General features: G+C 55.5%; 1 protein-coding gene across 1 annotated transcript; it reads right to left on the reverse strand.

The window, feature by feature from the left end:
* Nucleotides 1–2,212: 2,212 nt before the first annotated feature.
* Nucleotides 2,213–19,498, reverse strand: LOC122546915 (GON-4-like protein). The gene is made up of 5 exons (XM_043685527.1): nucleotides 19,382–19,498; nucleotides 18,293–18,343; nucleotides 12,410–12,457; nucleotides 4,299–4,400; nucleotides 2,213–2,578 (listed from the first exon to the last, which is right to left on the reverse strand). Exons 1-5 carry the CDS (start codon nucleotides 19,424–19,426, stop codon nucleotides 2,213–2,215), a joined length of 612 nt encoding a protein of 203 aa, XP_043541462.1. The 5' UTR covers nucleotides 19,427–19,498.
* Between the last annotated feature and the right edge of the window lie 56 nt (nucleotides 19,499–19,554).

The raw sequence follows: 19,554 nt of genomic DNA on the forward strand, positions 1-19,554 counted from the left end.
AAACACAGTCCCCGCCTGTCCAACATCTCCTTGTACCTCACACCCTACAGTCCAGGGAGCAGCCCCGTAAATCCTCCCTCCACCCTTTCCAGTTTAATAATGTCCTTTCTATCGTCGGGTGACCACAGTACCTGAAATGAGGCCTCACCAACATCTTGTACAGCTGCAACAAGACATCCTATACTCAGTGCTGTGAAAGCCGGCATGCTGAAAGGCTTCCTCACCAGATAGCGGTACAGGGAATCAAAAACAACAGGTCACTTAGCCACCCCGGCCACATAAATATGGGGTTGAACAACTGCTTGATGACTGGCGATGTCATGCCACAAGGGTAACTGAGTGGCCTGTAGTAAAGTTCCAGGAGTTAATGACAGGAAAGGCTGGCGGTGTATCAAGCAGACAGCTAACACTGAACCAGACAAGGAACACAGAAGAAGCTAGAAATCAATCAGAAATTGCTGGAAAGACTCAGCAGGTCTGGCAGCATCTGTGGAGAGAAAGCGGAGTTAACGCTTCAAGTCAAGTGACCCTTCCTCAGAACAGATGGTAGCTAGGAAAATGTTGTTTTATGCAGACGATAGGGTGGGGGAGGGAGTAAAGAGCAAAATGATAGGTGGGGGAGAGCCCAAAGAGAGAGAACAGCAGTTGGACAGACAAAGGAGTGGGTAATGATCTGGCTCAGAGAGTGAATATAGAGAGATAATAGATAACTGATGGTTAAATGGGGTGGTGTGTAATAGCAGACCATGTGATCACAGGGCCCAGTGTGTAACGGTTCGGGTCAAGACATGGGAGAAGGTGAGTCCTGATGAAAGGCTTTTGCCCGAAACGTCGATTCTCCTGCTCCTCAGATGCTGCCTGACCGTGCTTTTCCCAGCATCTCACTTTCGCCGTGGGAGAGGGTGCCTTGAACCCGAGAACTGCTGAACTCGATATTGAGTCCAGGAGGCTATCGAGCGTGGAAAATGAGGTGCTGTTTTGTCCAGCTTGTGATGAGCTTTCCTGGAGCTCTGCAGCAAGCCTGAGACAGAGATGTTGGCCGGGGAACAGGGTGGGGGGGGGGGGGTTGAAGTGACGGAGAGCTCAGGGTGATTTTTGCGAGAGAACGTGCATAGCCTGTAAAGCGGGTCCCCCAGTCCCCAGTGTAGAGGGACCACATTGCGAGCAGCGAATGCAGGCGACTAGACTGCATGAAGCTCAGTTGAGAGCAATCGTCCGCCACTCCTGACAAGAAAGCAAGCGACAGACTTCGGGAGCGTCAGAAATGAAGACACACCACAAACCTCACCACAGAGAGAAAACCCAGGAAGGCTTCAGCCCCGTGGCTCTTCAGTGGCAATACCCATGAGAGCAACACTGCACAAAAATCAAACCGTGGACGTACCCACAGACAGATGCTGCTGCTTGGAATTGTAGCAAAATTCCACCATTCCTCAGCTAAAAGGTTGGGTTGTGAGTCGAGAGTGTGGCGCTGGAAAAGCACAGCAGGTCTGGCAGCATCCGAGGAGCAGGAGAGTCGAGGTTTCGGGCATCAGGAAGGTTTAAGGTGTTTATTTGAGGGGTCTTATTGATACAATCAAAATCTGTTAAACCCCATATTTATGTAGCAGAAAGGATATCATTAAACTAGGCAAAAGGGAGGACTGCAGATGCTGGAAACCAGAGTCTGGATTAGAGCGGTGCTGGAAAAGCACAGCAGGTCAGGCAGCATCCGAGCAGCAGGAAAATCGATGTTTCGGACAAAAGCCCTTCCCAAAATGTCGATTTTCCTGCTCCTCGGATGCTGCCTGACCTGCTGTGCTTTTCCAGCACCGCTCTATTATTAAAGTAGAAAGGGTGCAGAAAAGATTCACTCAGAGGTTACCTGGACTGGAAAGCTGGAGTTATAAGGAGCAGTTCAACAGGCTGGGACTTTTTCCCCACAGCGTAGAGGGCCCAATAAAGTTTCAATCATTATTTCAGTATTTGATTGTAAAATTTCTTAAGTAGCTGAAACAAAGGCAACTTGTGGTAACTTATCCTAATAATGTCAGAGAGAGAGAGAGAGAGAGATTAGGGACAAGGGCAGCAGACACATGGGAATGCCAACCCCCTCAAGAGTCTCCCTCCATGCCCCATGCACCATCCTGACTTGGAAAAGTATCCTGCAGTGCCCAAGTCGGAAAACCACACGCCCTTCCCCTCCCGAAACAGGCAGACTGGCAGCTCGACACTACTGTGTCAAAGGGGGACACGACAGCCACTTCCCAGCAAAGGGAACTACTTGAAAGGCAGATAAACCGTGGGCAAGGTGTAGGCACTGACAGGGCTTCCAGCTGAGGGAGAAACTCAAACTAGGGTCACGGTGAGAAGGCAGCCACAGGGAGCAGCTGAAGCAGACCGAAGGGGGTGCAGCTAACGGAGATAGGGATGGACGGACAGCAGGAACACTGATACAGAGCCCAACGCTGGAACCAGACTCACTCACCTCAGCAGAGGAACTCTCCTCCTCGGTCTCTAACACCTCTTGCCTGGACCGTGGCCTGCCACTCCCTGCAGGAGAGGAACTGGTGCTCTCAGCATCACTCTCCATGAAGCTCTGCAACAGGCCAAGACGGGATATCAGCAAGGTGATGGGAACGAAGGGACGCAGCGAGAGGCACACGGCATTTCGATTATCACCAGCTGCCCAGGCTCCTGTACGGCCCACAGGTAAAAGCTGACATGACTGTGACCCCCTTCCACGCACCTGTCTGTTTATTCAGGACCTGGCTCCAGTTCGAGCTAGAGTTTCTGAAAGCCCCTGTCCCATCAAACCTGACCCCATCCCCCTGCCCTTTCCATACAAGCGCCTTCCCAAGCCCAGCTTGAAGGGCAAGGGCAGCAGGTACATGGCCACACGACCCATCCCTGCAAGTTTCCCTCCCTACCCCTGGCCATCCCGACCGGGAAACCTATCAGCCATTCCTTCAGCGTGGCTGGCTCACAATCCGGGAACAGCGCCGACACCACACACACACACTGGGGCCTTTCGAGAACGCAGTTCACCACCACTGTCTCGAGGGCAGCTCGGGACAGGGCAGAGAATGCTGCTCCAGTCGGCGACATCCACGTCCCACCAGAAAATCTGGTTCAAAAAAAAGAGGCTCGTTTCTCACCAGGCTTCTTTTGGCACCAACCCCAAGTGAGCACAGACTTGGCCAAGGGGGGAGCCACAGGGGACTCGAAATGTCATCCAGTCCAGTCTTCATAGCACAGGCACCCACAAGCAGTCTGTGCAAACTGCTCAGCAGTCAGGATCAGCAGCTGGTTTCAACCCCCACGCACCCCCCCCACCCCCCCACATCACCTGCCACAATATTGGTGACAAAGTCCAGCTCAGCGGAGAGCAGAGTGAGAGATTAGCGTTCACTGAGGTTTAGAGAAGATTTCTGCCTTCTGCGCGGAGTTTGCAGGAACGGCACTGGGTGATCCAGTTTCCTCCCACACTCCAAAGTTAGGGTGGGTTGGCCGTGGGAAATTGTCCCATAGTGCCCAGGGATGTGCAGGTTAGGGTGGATTGGCCGTGGGAAATTGTCCCATAGGGCCCAGGGATGTGCAGGTTAAGGTGGGTTGGCCGTGGGAAATGCAGGGTGACAGGGATAGGTAAAGGGGGTGGGTCTGGGTGGTTTGCTCTTCAGGGGGGGGTCAAATAGCCTGCTCCCTCCCCATCGGGATTCTCTGGTCTGTGTAGACACCTGGTCTGCGATCTGGAAGGGAGGTTCTGACAGGGTCTGCTCCCCTCGCCCTGCCTGCTGGGCAGTGGGAAATGCAGAGGCCACAGTCCGGGAGATTAGGGACGAGAGGGGCAGGGGGATTCCTCTTTCACAGAGTTAGGAACCTTGCTCATTCCCTCACCCAGACAGCAGTGGGTGCTCCGGGGATGAGCATATTCCAAACCGAGAGCAATCGAATTGGGGAATCGAGCGCATGGAATGGCGTCAGGTCTTATAGAAAGGCAGACCAACCATGAGGGGCTTGTATCTCCTCTGATTACTCAGCTGGAGAAAACACAGGAGCTGACAGCAGCGACTGGTGTAGGGGGCTGGGGGTGGGGGGAGTGTTCTCTCCAAGCTGTCCACACGTCACTCCCAGAACATTCCAGACCTGCAGCAGGTGCTCAGCCAGAGGAGGGAGGGGTCTACCACACAGCGATAGAGACGGAGGGGGATGGGAATGGGACCGTGAACCAAGGAGCCCGGATGGAAACAAAGCACAGGGAGGGGAAAGTCGAGCTCCCCCCCTCCCAAACCCCCAACTCAAAGCCCTTCACAAGCTACCTCCTCGGCTGTCTCATCTTCTTCCTCCTCCTCCTCCTCGGGTCTGTACTCCTCATCGGACGAGTCTTCCTCCTCCAGAGGGATGTCAATGAACTGGGGAGCCTGGAACACACAATCAGCAGCTCAGCATGTGGTCATTCACGCACCCAGACCCCACACCCCCGACTGACCCATCACTCACCCAGACCCCACACCCCCGACTGACCGGGAGCCTGGACACACAATCAGCAGCTCAGCATGTGGTCATTCACGCACCCAGACCCCACACCCCCGACTGACCCATCACTCACCCAGACCCCACACCCCCGACTGACCCATCACTCACCCAGACCCCACATCCCCGACTGACCCATCACTCACCCAGACCCAGACACCCCCGACTGACTAATGCACCTAACACTATAGGCAAGTCAACATGGCCAGAGACCCAGACCCAGATCTCTCTGACCGGTCACTCACCCAGACCCAGATCTCTCTGACCGGTCACTCACCCAGACCCAGATCTCTCTGACCGGTCACTCACCCAGACCCAGATCTCTCTGACCGGTCACTCACCCAGACCCAGATCTCTCTGACCGGTCACTCACCCAGACCCAGATCTCTCTGACCGGTCACTCACCCAGACCCAGATCTCTCTGACCGGTCACTCACCCAGACCCAGATCTCTCTGACCGGTCACTCACCCAGACCCAGATCCCCTGACCGATCACACACCCAGACCCAGATCCCCCTGACCGGTCACTCACCCAGACCCAGATCTCTCTGACCGGTCACTCACCCAGACCCAGATCTCTCTGACCGGTCACTCACCCAGACCCAGATCTCTCTGACCGGTCACTCACCCAGACCCAGATCTCTCTGACCGGTCACTCACCCAGACCCAGATCTCTCTGACCGGTCACTCACCCAGACCCAGATCTCTCTGACCGGTCACTCACCCAGACCCAGATCTCTCTGACCGGTCACTCACCCAGACCCAGATCTCTCTGACCGGTCACTCACCCAGACCCAGATCCCCTGACCGATCACACACCCAGACCCAGATCCCCCTGACCGGTCACTCACCCAGACCCAGATCTCTCTGACCGGTCACTCACCCAGACCCAGATCTCTCTGACCGGTCACTCACCCAGACCCAGATCTCTCTGACCGGTCACTCACCCAGACCCAGATCTCTCTGACCGGTCACTCACCCAGACCCAGATCTCTCTGACCGGTCACTCACCCAGACCCAGATCTCTCTGACCGGTCACTCACCCAGACCCAGATCTCTCTGACCGGTCACTCACCCAGACCCAGATCTCTCTGACCGGTCACTCACCCAGACCCAGATCCCCTGACCGATCACACACCCAGACCCAGATCCCCCTGACCGGTCACTCACCCAGACCCAGATCTCTCTGACCGGTCACTCACCCAGACCCAGATCTCTCTGACCGGTCACTCACCCAGACCCAGATCTCTCTGACCGGTCACTCACCCAGACCCAGATCTCTCTGACCGGTCACTCACCCAGACCCAGATCTCTCTGACCGGTCACTCACCCAGACCCAGATCTCTCTGACCGGTCACTCACCCAGACCCAGATCTCTCTGACCGGTCACTCACCCAGACCCAGATCTCTCTGACCGGTCACTCACCCAGACCCAGATCCCCTGACCGATCACACACCCAGACCCAGATCCCCCTGACCGGTCACTCACCCAGACCCAGATCTCTCTGACCGGTCACTCACCCAGACCCAGATCTCTCTGACCGGTCACTCACCCAGACCCAGATCTCTCTGACCGGTCACTCACCCAGACCCAGATCTCTCTGACCGGTCACTCACCCAGACCCAGATCTCTCTGACCGGTCACTCACCCAGACCCAGATCTCTCTGACCGGTCACTCACCCAGACCCAGATCTCTCTGACCGGTCACTCACCCAGACCCAGATCTCTCTGACCGGTCACTCACCCAGACCCAGATCCCCTGACCGATCACACACCCAGACCCAGATCCCCCTGACCGGTCACTCACCCAGACCCAGATCTCTCTGACCGGTCACTCACCCAGACCCAGATCTCTCTGACCGGTCACTCACCCAGACCCAGATCTCTCTGACCGGTCACTCACCCAGACCCAGATCTCTCTGACCGGTCACTCACCCAGACCCAGATCTCTCTGACCGGTCACTCACCCAGACCCAGATCTCTCTGACCGGTCACTCACCCAGACCCAGATCTCTCTGACCGGTCACTCACCCAGACCCAGATCTCTCTGACCGGTCACTCACCCAGACCCAGATCCCCTGACCGATCACACACCCAGACCCAGATCCCCCTGACCGGTCACTCACCCAGACCCAGATCTCTCTGACCGGTCACTCACCCAGACCCAGATCTCTCTGACCGGTCACTCACCCAGACCCAGATCTCTCTGACCGGTCACTCACCCAGACCCAGATCTCTCTGACCGGTCACTCACCCAGACCCAGATCTCTCTGACCGGTCACTCACCCAGACCCAGATCTCTCTGACCGGTCACTCACCCAGACCCAGATCTCTCTGACCGGTCACTCACCCAGACCCAGATCTCTCTGACCGGTCACTCACCCAGACCCAGATCCCCTGACCGATCACACACCCAGACCCAGATCCCCCTGACCGGTCACTCACCCAGACCCAGATCTCTCTGACCGGTCACTCACCCAGACCCAGATCTCTCTGACCGGTCACTCACCCAGACCCAGATCTCTCTGACCGGTCACTCACCCAGACCCAGATCTCTCTGACCGGTCACTCACCCAGACCCAGATCTCTCTGACCGGTCACTCACCCAGACCCAGATCTCTCTGACCGGTCACTCACCCAGACCCAGATCTCTCTGACCGGTCACTCACCCAGACCCAGATCTCTCTGACCGGTCACTCACCCAGACCCAGATCCCCTGACCGATCACACACCCAGACCCAGATCCCCCTGACCGGTCACTCACCCAGACCCAGATCTCTCTGACCGGTCACTCACCCAGACCCAGATCTCTCTGACCGGTCACTCACCCAGACCCAGATCTCTCTGACCGGTCACTCACCCAGACCCAGATCTCTCTGACCGGTCACTCACCCAGACCCAGATCTCTCTGACCGGTCACTCACCCAGACCCAGATCTCTCTGACCGGTCACTCACCCAGACCCAGATCTCTCTGACCGGTCACTCACCCAGACCCAGATCTCTCTGACCGGTCACTCACCCAGACCCAGATCCCCTGACCGATCACACACCCAGACCCAGATCCCCCTGACCGGTCACTCACCCAGACCCAGATCTCTCTGACCGGTCACTCACCCAGACCCAGATCTCTCTGACCGGTCACTCACCCAGACCCAGATCTCTCTGACCGGTCACTCACCCAGACCCAGATCTCTCTGACCGGTCACTCACCCAGACCCAGATCTCTCTGACCGGTCACTCACCCAGACCCAGATCTCTCTGACCGGTCACTCACCCAGACCCAGATCTCTCTGACCGGTCACTCACCCAGACCCAGATCTCTCTGACCGGTCACTCACCCAGACCCAGATCCCCTGACCGATCACACACCCAGACCCAGATCCCCCTGACCGGTCACTCACCCAGACCCAGATCTCTCTGACCGGTCACTCACCCAGACCCAGATCTCTCTGACCGGTCACTCACCCAGACCCAGATCTCTCTGACCGGTCACTCACCCAGACCCAGATCTCTCTGACCGGTCACTCACCCAGACCCAGATCTCTCTGACCGGTCACTCACCCAGACCCAGATCTCTCTGACCGGTCACTCACCCAGACCCAGATCTCTCTGACCGGTCACTCACCCAGACCCAGATCTCTCTGACCGGTCACTCACCCAGACCCAGATCCCCTGACCGATCACACACCCAGACCCAGATCCCCCTGACCGGTCACTCACCCAGACCCAGATCTCTCTGACCGGTCACTCACCCAGACCCAGATCTCTCTGACCGGTCACTCACCCAGACCCAGATCTCTCTGACCGGTCACTCACCCAGACCCAGATCTCTCTGACCGGTCACTCACCCAGACCCAGATCTCTCTGACCGGTCACTCACCCAGACCCAGATCTCTCTGACCGGTCACTCACCCAGACCCAGATCTCTCTGACCGGTCACTCACCCAGACCCAGATCTCTCTGACCGGTCACTCACCCAGACCCAGATCCCCTGACCGATCACACACCCAGACCCAGATCCCCCTGACCGGTCACTCACCCAGACCCAGATCTCTCTGACCGGTCACTCACCCAGACCCAGATCTCTCTGACCGGTCACTCACCCAGACCCAGATCTCTCTGACCGGTCACTCACCCAGACCCAGATCTCTCTGACCGGTCACTCACCCAGACCCAGATCTCTCTGACCGGTCACTCACCCAGACCCAGATCTCTCTGACCGGTCACTCACCCAGACCCAGATCTCTCTGACCGGTCACTCACCCAGACCCAGATCTCTCTGACCGGTCACTCACCCAGACCCAGATCCCCTGACCGATCACACACCCAGACCCAGATCCCCCTGACCGGTCACTCACCCAGACCCAGATCTCTCTGACCGGTCACTCACCCAGACCCAGATCTCTCTGACCGGTCACTCACCCAGACCCAGATCTCTCTGACCGGTCACTCACCCAGACCCAGATCTCTCTGACCGGTCACTCACCCAGACCCAGATCTCTCTGACCGGTCACTCACCCAGACCCAGATCTCTCTGACCGGTCACTCACCCAGACCCAGATCTCTCTGACCGGTCACTCACCCAGACCCAGATCTCTCTGACCGGTCACTCACCCAGACCCAGATCCCCTGACCGATCACACACCCAGACCCAGATCCCCCTGACCGGTCACTCACCCAGACCCAGATCTCTCTGACCGGTCACTCACCCAGACCCAGATCTCTCTGACCGGTCACTCACCCAGACCCAGATCTCTCTGACCGGTCACTCACCCAGACCCAGATCTCTCTGACCGGTCACTCACCCAGACCCAGATCTCTCTGACCGGTCACTCACCCAGACCCAGATCTCTCTGACCGGTCACTCACCCAGACCCAGATCTCTCTGACCGGTCACTCACCCAGACCCAGATCTCTCTGACCGGTCACTCACCCAGACCCAGATCCCCTGACCGATCACACACCCAGACCCAGATCCCCCTGACCGGTCACTCACCCAGACCCAGATCTCTCTGACCGGTCACTCACCCAGACCCAGATCTCTCTGACCGGTCACTCACCCAGACCCAGATCTCTCTGACCGGTCACTCACCCAGACCCAGATCTCTCTGACCGGTCACTCACCCAGACCCAGATCTCTCTGACCGGTCACTCACCCAGACCCAGATCTCTCTGACCGGTCACTCACCCAGACCCAGATCTCTCTGACCGGTCACTCACCCAGACCCAGATCTCTCTGACCGGTCACTCACCCAGACCCAGATCCCCCTGACCGGTCACTCACCCAGACCCAGATCCCCCTGACCGATCACTCACCAAGACCCAGATCCCCTGACCGATCACTCACCCAGACCCAGAACCCCATGACCGATCACTCACCATTACCCAGATCCCCCTGACCGGTCACTCACCCAGACCCAGATCCCCTGACCGATCACACACCCAGACCCAGATCCCCCTGACCGGTCACTCACCCAGACCCAGATCTCTCTGACCGGTCACTCACCCAGACCCAGATCCCCTGACCGATCACACACCCAGACCCAGATCCCCCTGACCGGTCACTCACCCAGACCCAGATCCGCCTGACCGGTCACTCACCAAGACCCAGATCCCCCTGACCGATCACTCACCCAGACCCAGATCCCCGACCGATCACTCACCCAGACCCTGATCCCCCTGACCGATCACTCACCAAGACACAGATCCCCCGACCGATCACACACCCAGACCCAGATCCCCCTGACCGGTCACTCACCCAGACCCAGATCTCTCTGACCGGTCACTCACCCAGACCCAGATCCCCTGACCGATCACACACCCAGACCCAGATCCCCCTGACCGGTCACTCACCCAGACCCAGATCCCCCTGACCGATCATTCACCAAGACCCAGATCCCCCTGACCGATCACTCACCCAGACCCAGATCCCCGACCGATCACTCACCCAGACCCAGATCCCCGACCGATCACTCACCCAGACCCTGATCCCCCTGACCGATCACTCACCAAGACCCAGATCCCCTGACCGATCACTCACCCAGACCCAGATCCCCGACCGATCACTCACCCAGACCCAGATCCCCCTGACCGATCACTCACCAAGACCCAGATCCCCCTGACCGGTCACTCACCCAGACCCAGATCCCCTGACCGATCACACACCCAGACCCAGATCCCCCTGACCGGTCACTCACCCAGACCCAGATCCCCTGACCGATCACACACCCAGACCCAGATCCCCCTGACCGGTCACTCACCCAGACCCAGATCCCCTGACCGATCACACACCCAGACCCAGATCCCCCTGACCGGTCACTCACCCAGACCCAGATCCCCTGACCGATCACACACCCAGACCCAGATCCCCCTGACCGGTCACTCACCCAGACCCAGATCTCTCTGACCGGTCACTCACCCAGACCCAGATCCCCTGACCGATCACACACCAAGACCCAGATCCCCCTGACCGGTCACTCACCCAGACCCAGATCCCCTGACCGATCACACACCAAGACCCAGATCCCCCTGACCGGTCACTCACCCAGACCCAGATCCCCTGACCGATCACACACCAAGACCCAGATCCCCCTGACCGGTCACTCACCCAGACCCAGATCCCCTGACCGATCACACACCAAGACCCAGATCCCCCTGACCGGTCACTCACCCAGACCCAGATCCCCTGACCGATCACACACCCAGACCCAGATCCCCCTGACCGGTCACTCACCCAGACCCAGATCCCCTGACCGATCACACACCCAGACCCAGATCCCCCTGACCGGTCACTCACCCAGACCCAGATCCCCTGACCGATCACACACCCAGACCCAGATCCCCCTGACCGGTCACTCACCCAGACCCAGATCCCCTGACCGATCACACACCCAGACCCAGATCCCCCTGACCGGTCACTCACCCAGACCCAGATCCCCTGACCGATCACACACCCAGACCCAGATCCCCCTGACCGGTCACTCACCCAGACCCAGATCCCCTGACCGATCACACACCCAGACCCAGATCCCCCTGACCGGTCACTCACCCAGACCCAGATCCCCTGACCGATCACACACCCAGACCCAGATCCCCCTGACCGGTCACTCACCCAGACCCAGATCCCCTGACCGATCACACACCCAGACCCAGATCCCCCTGACCGGTCACTCACCCAGACCCAGATCCCCTGACCGATCACACACCCAGACCCAGATCCCCCTGACCGGTCACTCACCCAGACCCAGATCCCCTGACCGATCACACACCCAGACCCAGATCCCCCTGACCGGTCACTCACCCAGACCCAGATCCCCTGACCGATCACACACCCAGACCCAGATCCCCCTGACCGGTCACTCACCCAGACCCAGATCCCCTGACCGATCACACACCCAGACCCAGATCCCCCTGACCGGTCACTCACCCAGACCCAGATCCCCTGACCGATCACACACCCAGACCCAGATCCCCCTGACCGGTCACTCACCCAGACCCAGATCCCCTGACCGATCACACACCCAGACCCAGATCCCCCTGACCGGTCACTCACCCAGACCCAGATCCCCTGACCGATCACACACCCAGACCCAGATCCCCCTGACCGGTCACTCACCCAGACCCAGATCCCCTGACCGATCACACACCCAGACCCAGATCCCCCTGACCGGTCACTCACCCAGACCCAGATCCCCTGACCTCGATCGCTGACCCAGAACAAGCTTCCCTCCCCCCCAACCGATCACTGACTGATTCCTGACTGTCTCGGGTCCCTCAGTAACTGCTCCCGATGGGTCCCTCAGTAGCTGACCCGATCCTGACAGATCCCTCAGTAACTGTGAGATCTCTCCTTCTCCCCCTTCCCCTATCGAGCTGCTGAGATCTCACCAACACACCTTGGACTCTTTACTCTTGATCGGCGATAGATTCCACGTAGGGGGGACCTGCAGAAAGGAGAGAATCAGAGCGGTCACGAGGAACGGAACGGTGCTGCACCCAAAGCCAAGTCACCACCTTTCAGCCCGGCTGCTCGACTGTAGGGGCCATCACAGGTCTCACACCCATATCCACGAGATACCCACTGAGCAGCCAATGGAAATGCTTTCCAAATCTCCACACGGGGCGGGGGTGTCGTGATGCAGGACAAAGTTGGATGGACCAGTACCTCTTTGGCAATGACGAGGATCTGGGAGCGGTGTCGGAGCTGGGAGACTGAGGAGAGAAAAACCACGGGAAGCCGCTTGGACAAAACCCCATTTGAAGCCGGCTCAGTGCTTCGAGGCGGGAGTGGGCACAAAGGGGTGAGCTATCCGGGGCACCCCTGCTCACGATGGAGACCACAGCCTCGGAAACAGAAGCAGGCCAGACATTACACTGATCTCAGGGCCGGGGGAGTTGGGGTGAGGGGGAGGGTGAATTCACAGACAAACTTTACGTATTCCCTCGAGTCTGCGAGGTGAAGGAGACATCACATCAAGAGGCTTTGACTAAAGGACTCTATAGTGTTGAGAGAGAGAGACAGACAGACAGAGAGAGAAAGAGAAACAGAAGAGAGAGAGACAGACATAGACAGAGAGAGAGAGAGAGAGTGCCAGCGAGAGCGTGAATAGAAAGATGGAGAGAGAGAGAGAGACACACAGACAGAGAAAGAGACAGACAAACAGATAGGAGGGGGAGGGAGAGACAGAGAGACACACACAGACAGGAGGGGAGAGACAGACAGACAGAGAGAGAGAGACTGACAGACAGAGAGAGACACAGACTGACATCTTGATGAAGGGCTTATGCCTGAAACGTTGATTCTCCTGCTCCTTGGATGCTGCCTGACCTACTGTGGTTTTCCAGCAACACTCTCTTAACTTGACTTCCAATCCTCACTTTCTACTAGACAGCGAGAGAGAGAGACAGAGAGAGACAGAGAGAGTGAGAGAGAGTGAGAGAGAGGGAGAGACAGGCAGAAAGAGAGTGAGACAGACAGAGAGAGCGAGACAGAGACAGAGAAACAGATAGAGAAAGAGAGAGAGAGATAGACAGGCAGAAAGAGAGTGAAACAGACAGAGAGAGCGAGACAGAGACAGAGAGACATAGAACATAGAACATAGAAGAATACAGCGCAGTACAGGCCCTTCGGCCCTCGATGTTGCGCCGATCCAAGCCCACCTAACCTACATTAGCCCACTATCCTCCATATGCCTATCCAATGCACGCTTAAATGCCCATAATGAGGGAGAGTCCACCACTGCTACTGGCAGGGCATTCCACGAACTCACGACTCGCTGAGTAAAGAACCTACCCCTAACATCTGCCCTATACCTACCACCCCTTAATTTAAAGCTATGCCCCCTTGTAATAGCTGACTCCATACATGGAAAAAGATTCTCACTGTCGACCCTATCTAAACCCCTAATCATCTTATACACCTCTATCAAGTCACCCCTAAACCTTCTTTTCTCCAATAAAAACAACCCCAAGTGCCTCAGCCTTTCCTCATACGATCTTCCTACCATACCAGGCAACATCCTGGTAAACCTCCTCTGCACCCGTTCCAGTGCCTCCACATCCTTCCTATAGTATGGCGACCAAAACTGCACACAATACTCCAGATGCGTCCGCACCAGAGTCTTATACAACTGCAACATGACCTCAGGACTCCCGAACTCAATTCCTCTACCAATAAAAGCCAGTACGCCATATGCCTTCTTCACCGCACTATTTACCTGGGTGGCAACTTTCAAAGATCTGTGTACATGGACACCAAGATCCCTCTGCTCATCCACACTACCAAGTATCCGACCATTAGCCCAGACAGATAGAGAAAGAGAGAGAGAGAGACAGACAGGCAGAAAGAGAGTGAGACAGACAGAGAGAGCGAGATAGAGACAGATAGAGAGATAGAGACAGAGAGGCAGACAGACAGACACAGAGAGAGAAACAGACAGAGACAGACAGACATACACAGCTGGGGAGAAAACAGAGAGAGGGAACGAGAGATGGAAATGATTTCCTCTTGTGGGAGCTGAGGGGGGTGATGGGGAGTGGGGACAAGAAGGGTGAGAGGGGGTGCAGAGGGAGGTGATCTCAGGAACCATGTCCTGACACAGAGCAGGATGGAGATGTGAAATGCTGCTGAGACTGACTGGGTCAAATGGAACGGTCAGAACAAGGTGTATAGAGTTGGGTGTAAAGGGGAAGTCATGGATTAGGGGATCAACAGGGGTCAATGGAGTGAAGGTACAGATCGATTATGATCTTCTCAAACAGAGGAGCAGACCCAAGGAGCTTTCCAACCTCCTCCTGTTCCATCACAGGGGAATGAGCTCATGATGAATGCTCTGTGTTCTCTTTGCCATCCCTACAAATGGTCACCTCCGAGGTACCCAGAGTAATACCACAGTCACACACTGCCCTGCTGGTCCCTGGGAGAGGATGGGGCCTACAGGACACTGACCATTCCAACCAAGTGTGCAGGGGTCAACGCTGACCCATCGTGTGGGAGGGGTTGGGTGCTGACAGAAAGGAAAACACTTCTTCATTTTTAAGACCTCTGTCTGGTCAGTCGCCATAGAACATTACAGCGCAGTACAGGCCCTTCGGCCCTCGATGTTGCGCAGACCTGTGAAATTAATCTGCTGCCCATCTAACCTACACCGGACATTATTATCCAAATGTGTGTCCAATGCCCATTTAAATGCCCTTAACGTCGGTGAGCCTCCTCCTGTTGTAGGCAGGCCGTTCCACACCCCTACTACTCTCTGAGTAAAGAAACTACCCCTAATATCTGTCCTATACCTATCACTCCTCAATTTGAAGCTATGTCCCCTCGTGTTAGTCATTGCAATCAGAGGAAAAAGGCTCTCACTGTCCACCCTGTCTCACCCTCTGGTGACTGCTCCATTAAGTCACCTCTCAACCTTCTTCTCTATAACGAAAACAGCCTCAGTTTCCTCAGCCTCTCTTCCTAAGACCTTCCTTCTAGACCAGGCAACATCCTGGTAAATCTCCTCTGACCCCTTTCCAAAGCTTCCACATCCTTCCTATAATGCGGTGACCAGAACTATACACAATACTCCAGGTGTGGCCACACCAGTGTCTTGTACAGCTGTAGCATGACCTCGTGGCTATGAAACTCAATCCCCTGACCAATAAACGCTAACACACCGTATGCCTTCTTAACAACCTCATCAACCTGGGCGGCAATGTTCAGGGATTTACGCACCTGGACACCAAGATCTCTGTGTTCATCTCCACTGCCAAGAATTTTACCATGAGCCCAGTATTGTGCATTCCTGTTACTCCTTCCAAAGTGAACTACCTCACACTTTTCCGCATTAAACTCCATTTGCCACCTCTCAGCCCAGCTCTGCAGCTTATCTACGTCCCTCTGTAACCCACAACATCCTTCTGCACTATCCACAACTCTGCCTACCTTAGTGTCATCCGCAAACTTACTAACCCATCCTTCTAAGCCCTCATCCAGGTCAAAATGACAAACAGCAGTGGCCCCGAAACAGATCCTTGCAGTATACCCAACCAGTAATTGAGCTCCAGGATGCACATTTCCCATCAACCATCACCTTTCAGCTAACCAATTTCTGATTCAACCCGCTAAATCACCTTCAATTCCGAAACTTCCTATTTTGTGCAACAGCCTATCGTGTGGAACCGTATCAGACACCTTACTGAAATCCACATACACCACATCAACTGCTTTACCCTCATCCACCTGCTTGGTCACCTTCTCAAAGAACTCAATAGGGTTAGTGAGACACAACCTACTCTTCATAAAACCGTGTCGACTAACCCAAATCAAATTATTCCTTTCTAGATGATTATAAATCCTCTCTCTTATAACCCTTTCCAACACCTTACCCACAACCAAAGTAAGGCGCACTGGTCTATAAGTACCAGGGTTGTCTCTCCTCCCCTTCTTAAACAAGGGAACCACATTTGCCATCCTCCAGTCTTCTGGCACTACTCCTGTAGACAATGATGACATAAAGATCAAAGTTGAAACTTTATTGCTGGAACAGCACAGCAGGTCAGGCAGCATCCAGGGAACAGGAGATTCGACGTTTCGGGCACAGGCCCTTCTTCCTTCTCCTGTTCCCTGGATGCTGCCTGACCTGCTGTGCTGTTCCAGCAATAAAGTTTCAACTTTGATCTCCAGCATCTGCAGACCTCCCTTTCTCCATAAAGATCAAAGCCAAAGGCTCAGCAATCTCCTCCCTGGCTTCCCAGAGAATCCCAGGATACATCCCATCAGGCCCAGGGGTCTTATCTATTTTCAGTCAGCCTTCAGGAGAAATGAAGCCCCAGTTTGTTCGAGATTGCCTTTCAGTTCTGGCCTCAACCTGAGAAATCTCATCAAGCCCCTCAAGTGAAACTCTTACGCCCATTTAATCAGAGGGAGGTGAGAGCCATGAGCTGTCTGATCAAGAACTTTCCCCTTAAACTTTGGTCACGGGACGTGGGTATTGTTGGTCAGGCTAGTGTAGATTGCCCAGAGAGCAGTTAAGATCCCACCCCATCACCGGGGATCTGGAGGCAGGTGAAGGCAGATTTCTTCCCCTACAGGACACGGGTGAACCGGAAGGGTTTTGACAAGAATCACCAGTAGTTACACAGGCCAGGGGCTTATGCCAGATTTTTACTAACCTCACATTTCATCAGATTGTTACGGCAAAGTTCAGGGTTATTAATCCAGCGATTTATTACTGTCACAGTGAAAAGGTTTACATGCTTTATCAGCAGAACATACAAGTGCGTCAAGCTAACAGAACAGGGTGCAGGATGCAGTGTTACCGAGAAGGTGCAGACAGACATTAACATTAACATTAAAGAGGTCCACTCAACAGCAGAGAAGAAGCTGTCCTTGAATCTGTTATAATGTGTACACAAACATTCCTATCTTGTGTCTGATTGAAGAGGGTAGAAGAGAGTCTAACCGGGGTGGGAGGGGTCTTTGACGTTGGCTCCTTCCCTGAGGCAGTGGGAGTGTAGAGAGAGTCAATGGACGGGAGCTTGGTGACTGACATGCGGACATAACTCTCTGCAATTTCTTTTGGTCTTGGGAAAAGCAGTTGGCATCCCACGCTGCACTGCACGCAGACAGAATGCTTTCTAATGGTGCACTGATAACAGTTGGTAAAGATCTTTCCGGGACAGGCTGAATTTCCTCAGGCTGCTGAGGGAGGCGACCAGAACGTCAACAATGACCACTGTGCCAGTGGCTCTCCATTGTAACTCCCCAGCCTGCCCACTTCCAAGTGCCCTGCAGCTCTGAGCAGGTGCCCTGAACCCTGACTCCCACTCGTCTCTCTCTGTACCCCCATTCCGTCCCTGAAGAGGCCATGGGGATGGACCCATTAACCAGAAGTCGTTACTCTCAGCGACGTGCTTATTGCCAGACGCAATGATGACAATTCCTTTTAGTTTTACAAGAGAGCTCCCCAGCAGTTCTCTCCCAGTGGGACACACACATCTCCAAAGGAGAGTCCCAAACCTTTCAGAGCACTGGTCCTCGATAAAGACTGAAAATGTGTTGCTGGAAAAGCACAGCAGGGTCAGGCAGCATCCAGGGAACAGGAGAATCGACGTTTCGGGCATAAGGCTTATGCCCGAAACGTCGATTCTCCTGTTCCCTGGATGCTGCCTGACCTGCTGCGCTTTTCCAGTAACACATTTTCAGCTCTGATCTCCAGCATCTGCAGTCCTCACTTTCTCCTCGATAAAGACTCACAGGCGAGACTACCAGACAAAGGTCCAGATAATTAACTCACCACCCCCTTCTCCACGACCTCCTTGAGTTTGGAGCGGGTCATCTTGGGTTCCTGAAACAGACAGCGCAAGGTGAGAACAACACAGGAGAAAGAAGATGGAGATCCATGAAGCTGTGACACACCCAGGAATTCCCACAACAGCTCCCACTGGGCCGGTCAGATCGAACACCCAGCCATCGGGGGGACGGGGGGAATGTTACCCGGGAATTCCACAACAGCTCCCACTGGGCCGGTCAGATCGAACACCCAGCCATCGGGGGACAGGGGGGAATGTTACCCGGGAATTCCCACAACAGCTCCCACTGGGCCGGTCAGATCGAACATCCAGCCATGGGGGGGACGGGGGGAATGTTACCCGGGAATTCCCACAACAGCTCCCACTGGGCCGGTCAGATCGAACATCCAGCCATCGGGGGACAGGGGGGAATGTTACCCGGGTTCTCTGCACATTCTGAGGACACAATCTTCTGATATGGTCATTGGCTCGGGACAAGAGGGTGTGAGTGTGAACGAGACAGTGAAGGGGCAGAGGTGTCAGTCGGGGAGGGGAGGGGGGGTCCACAGGCTGGAACTGAAAACTGACCGTGGGGTATTGCAGTACAGGAAAATACTGAACTGGAGAGACACAGGAGCAGGGAGCAATCATCATACTGTGAGCAGGGACTGAAACCGCTCACTGCAACTAAACAAACCCAGAGTCCTGAAGGCTGTATCTGTCTCCTGACAGTGGGAGATGGAGTTGTCTGACCCCAGCACCAATGACAGACCGACAGTAAGACACACTGCATCGAAAGGACAAGGAGCTTTGGCAATAAACCGCTAAAGAGATACACTCCACATTACACCCTGAGCTGTATGTACATTGGAACAGGATAAGCAGTGCCAAGCCAGGCATATGTGGGAGAAACAGTCCCAGTACAGGGCGAGAGTCCAGGCTGTATACCTGGCACTGCCCGCATCGGAAATGTGCTGGGGGGGGGCTGCTGTTCTGACAGAGTGCCTGACCAAGGAAGTGGAGATGGGGGGTGAACGGAAACACTGTGCAGCATCCGGACATCGAGAAACGGTGAGGGAGGGGGGGGCACTCACAAACAGATGTGGCTGCTCAGTATCAAACATGGCTGCTTTCATCATGGCCACCACGTGTTCATTGGTGATCACCTCCTGCAGAGAAAAATGGAGATCACATCACGCAGAATCTCAGCCCCTCAGCTCAGGGAGAGGGCACAACTGGAGGAATAACCCCCTCCGGCCCCCTCCCT

Source organism: Chiloscyllium plagiosum, unplaced genomic scaffold, assembly GCF_004010195.1.
Source record: "Chiloscyllium plagiosum isolate BGI_BamShark_2017 unplaced genomic scaffold, ASM401019v2 scaf_13188, whole genome shotgun sequence".
Classification (NCBI taxonomy): domain Eukaryota; kingdom Metazoa; phylum Chordata; class Chondrichthyes; order Orectolobiformes; family Hemiscylliidae; genus Chiloscyllium; species Chiloscyllium plagiosum.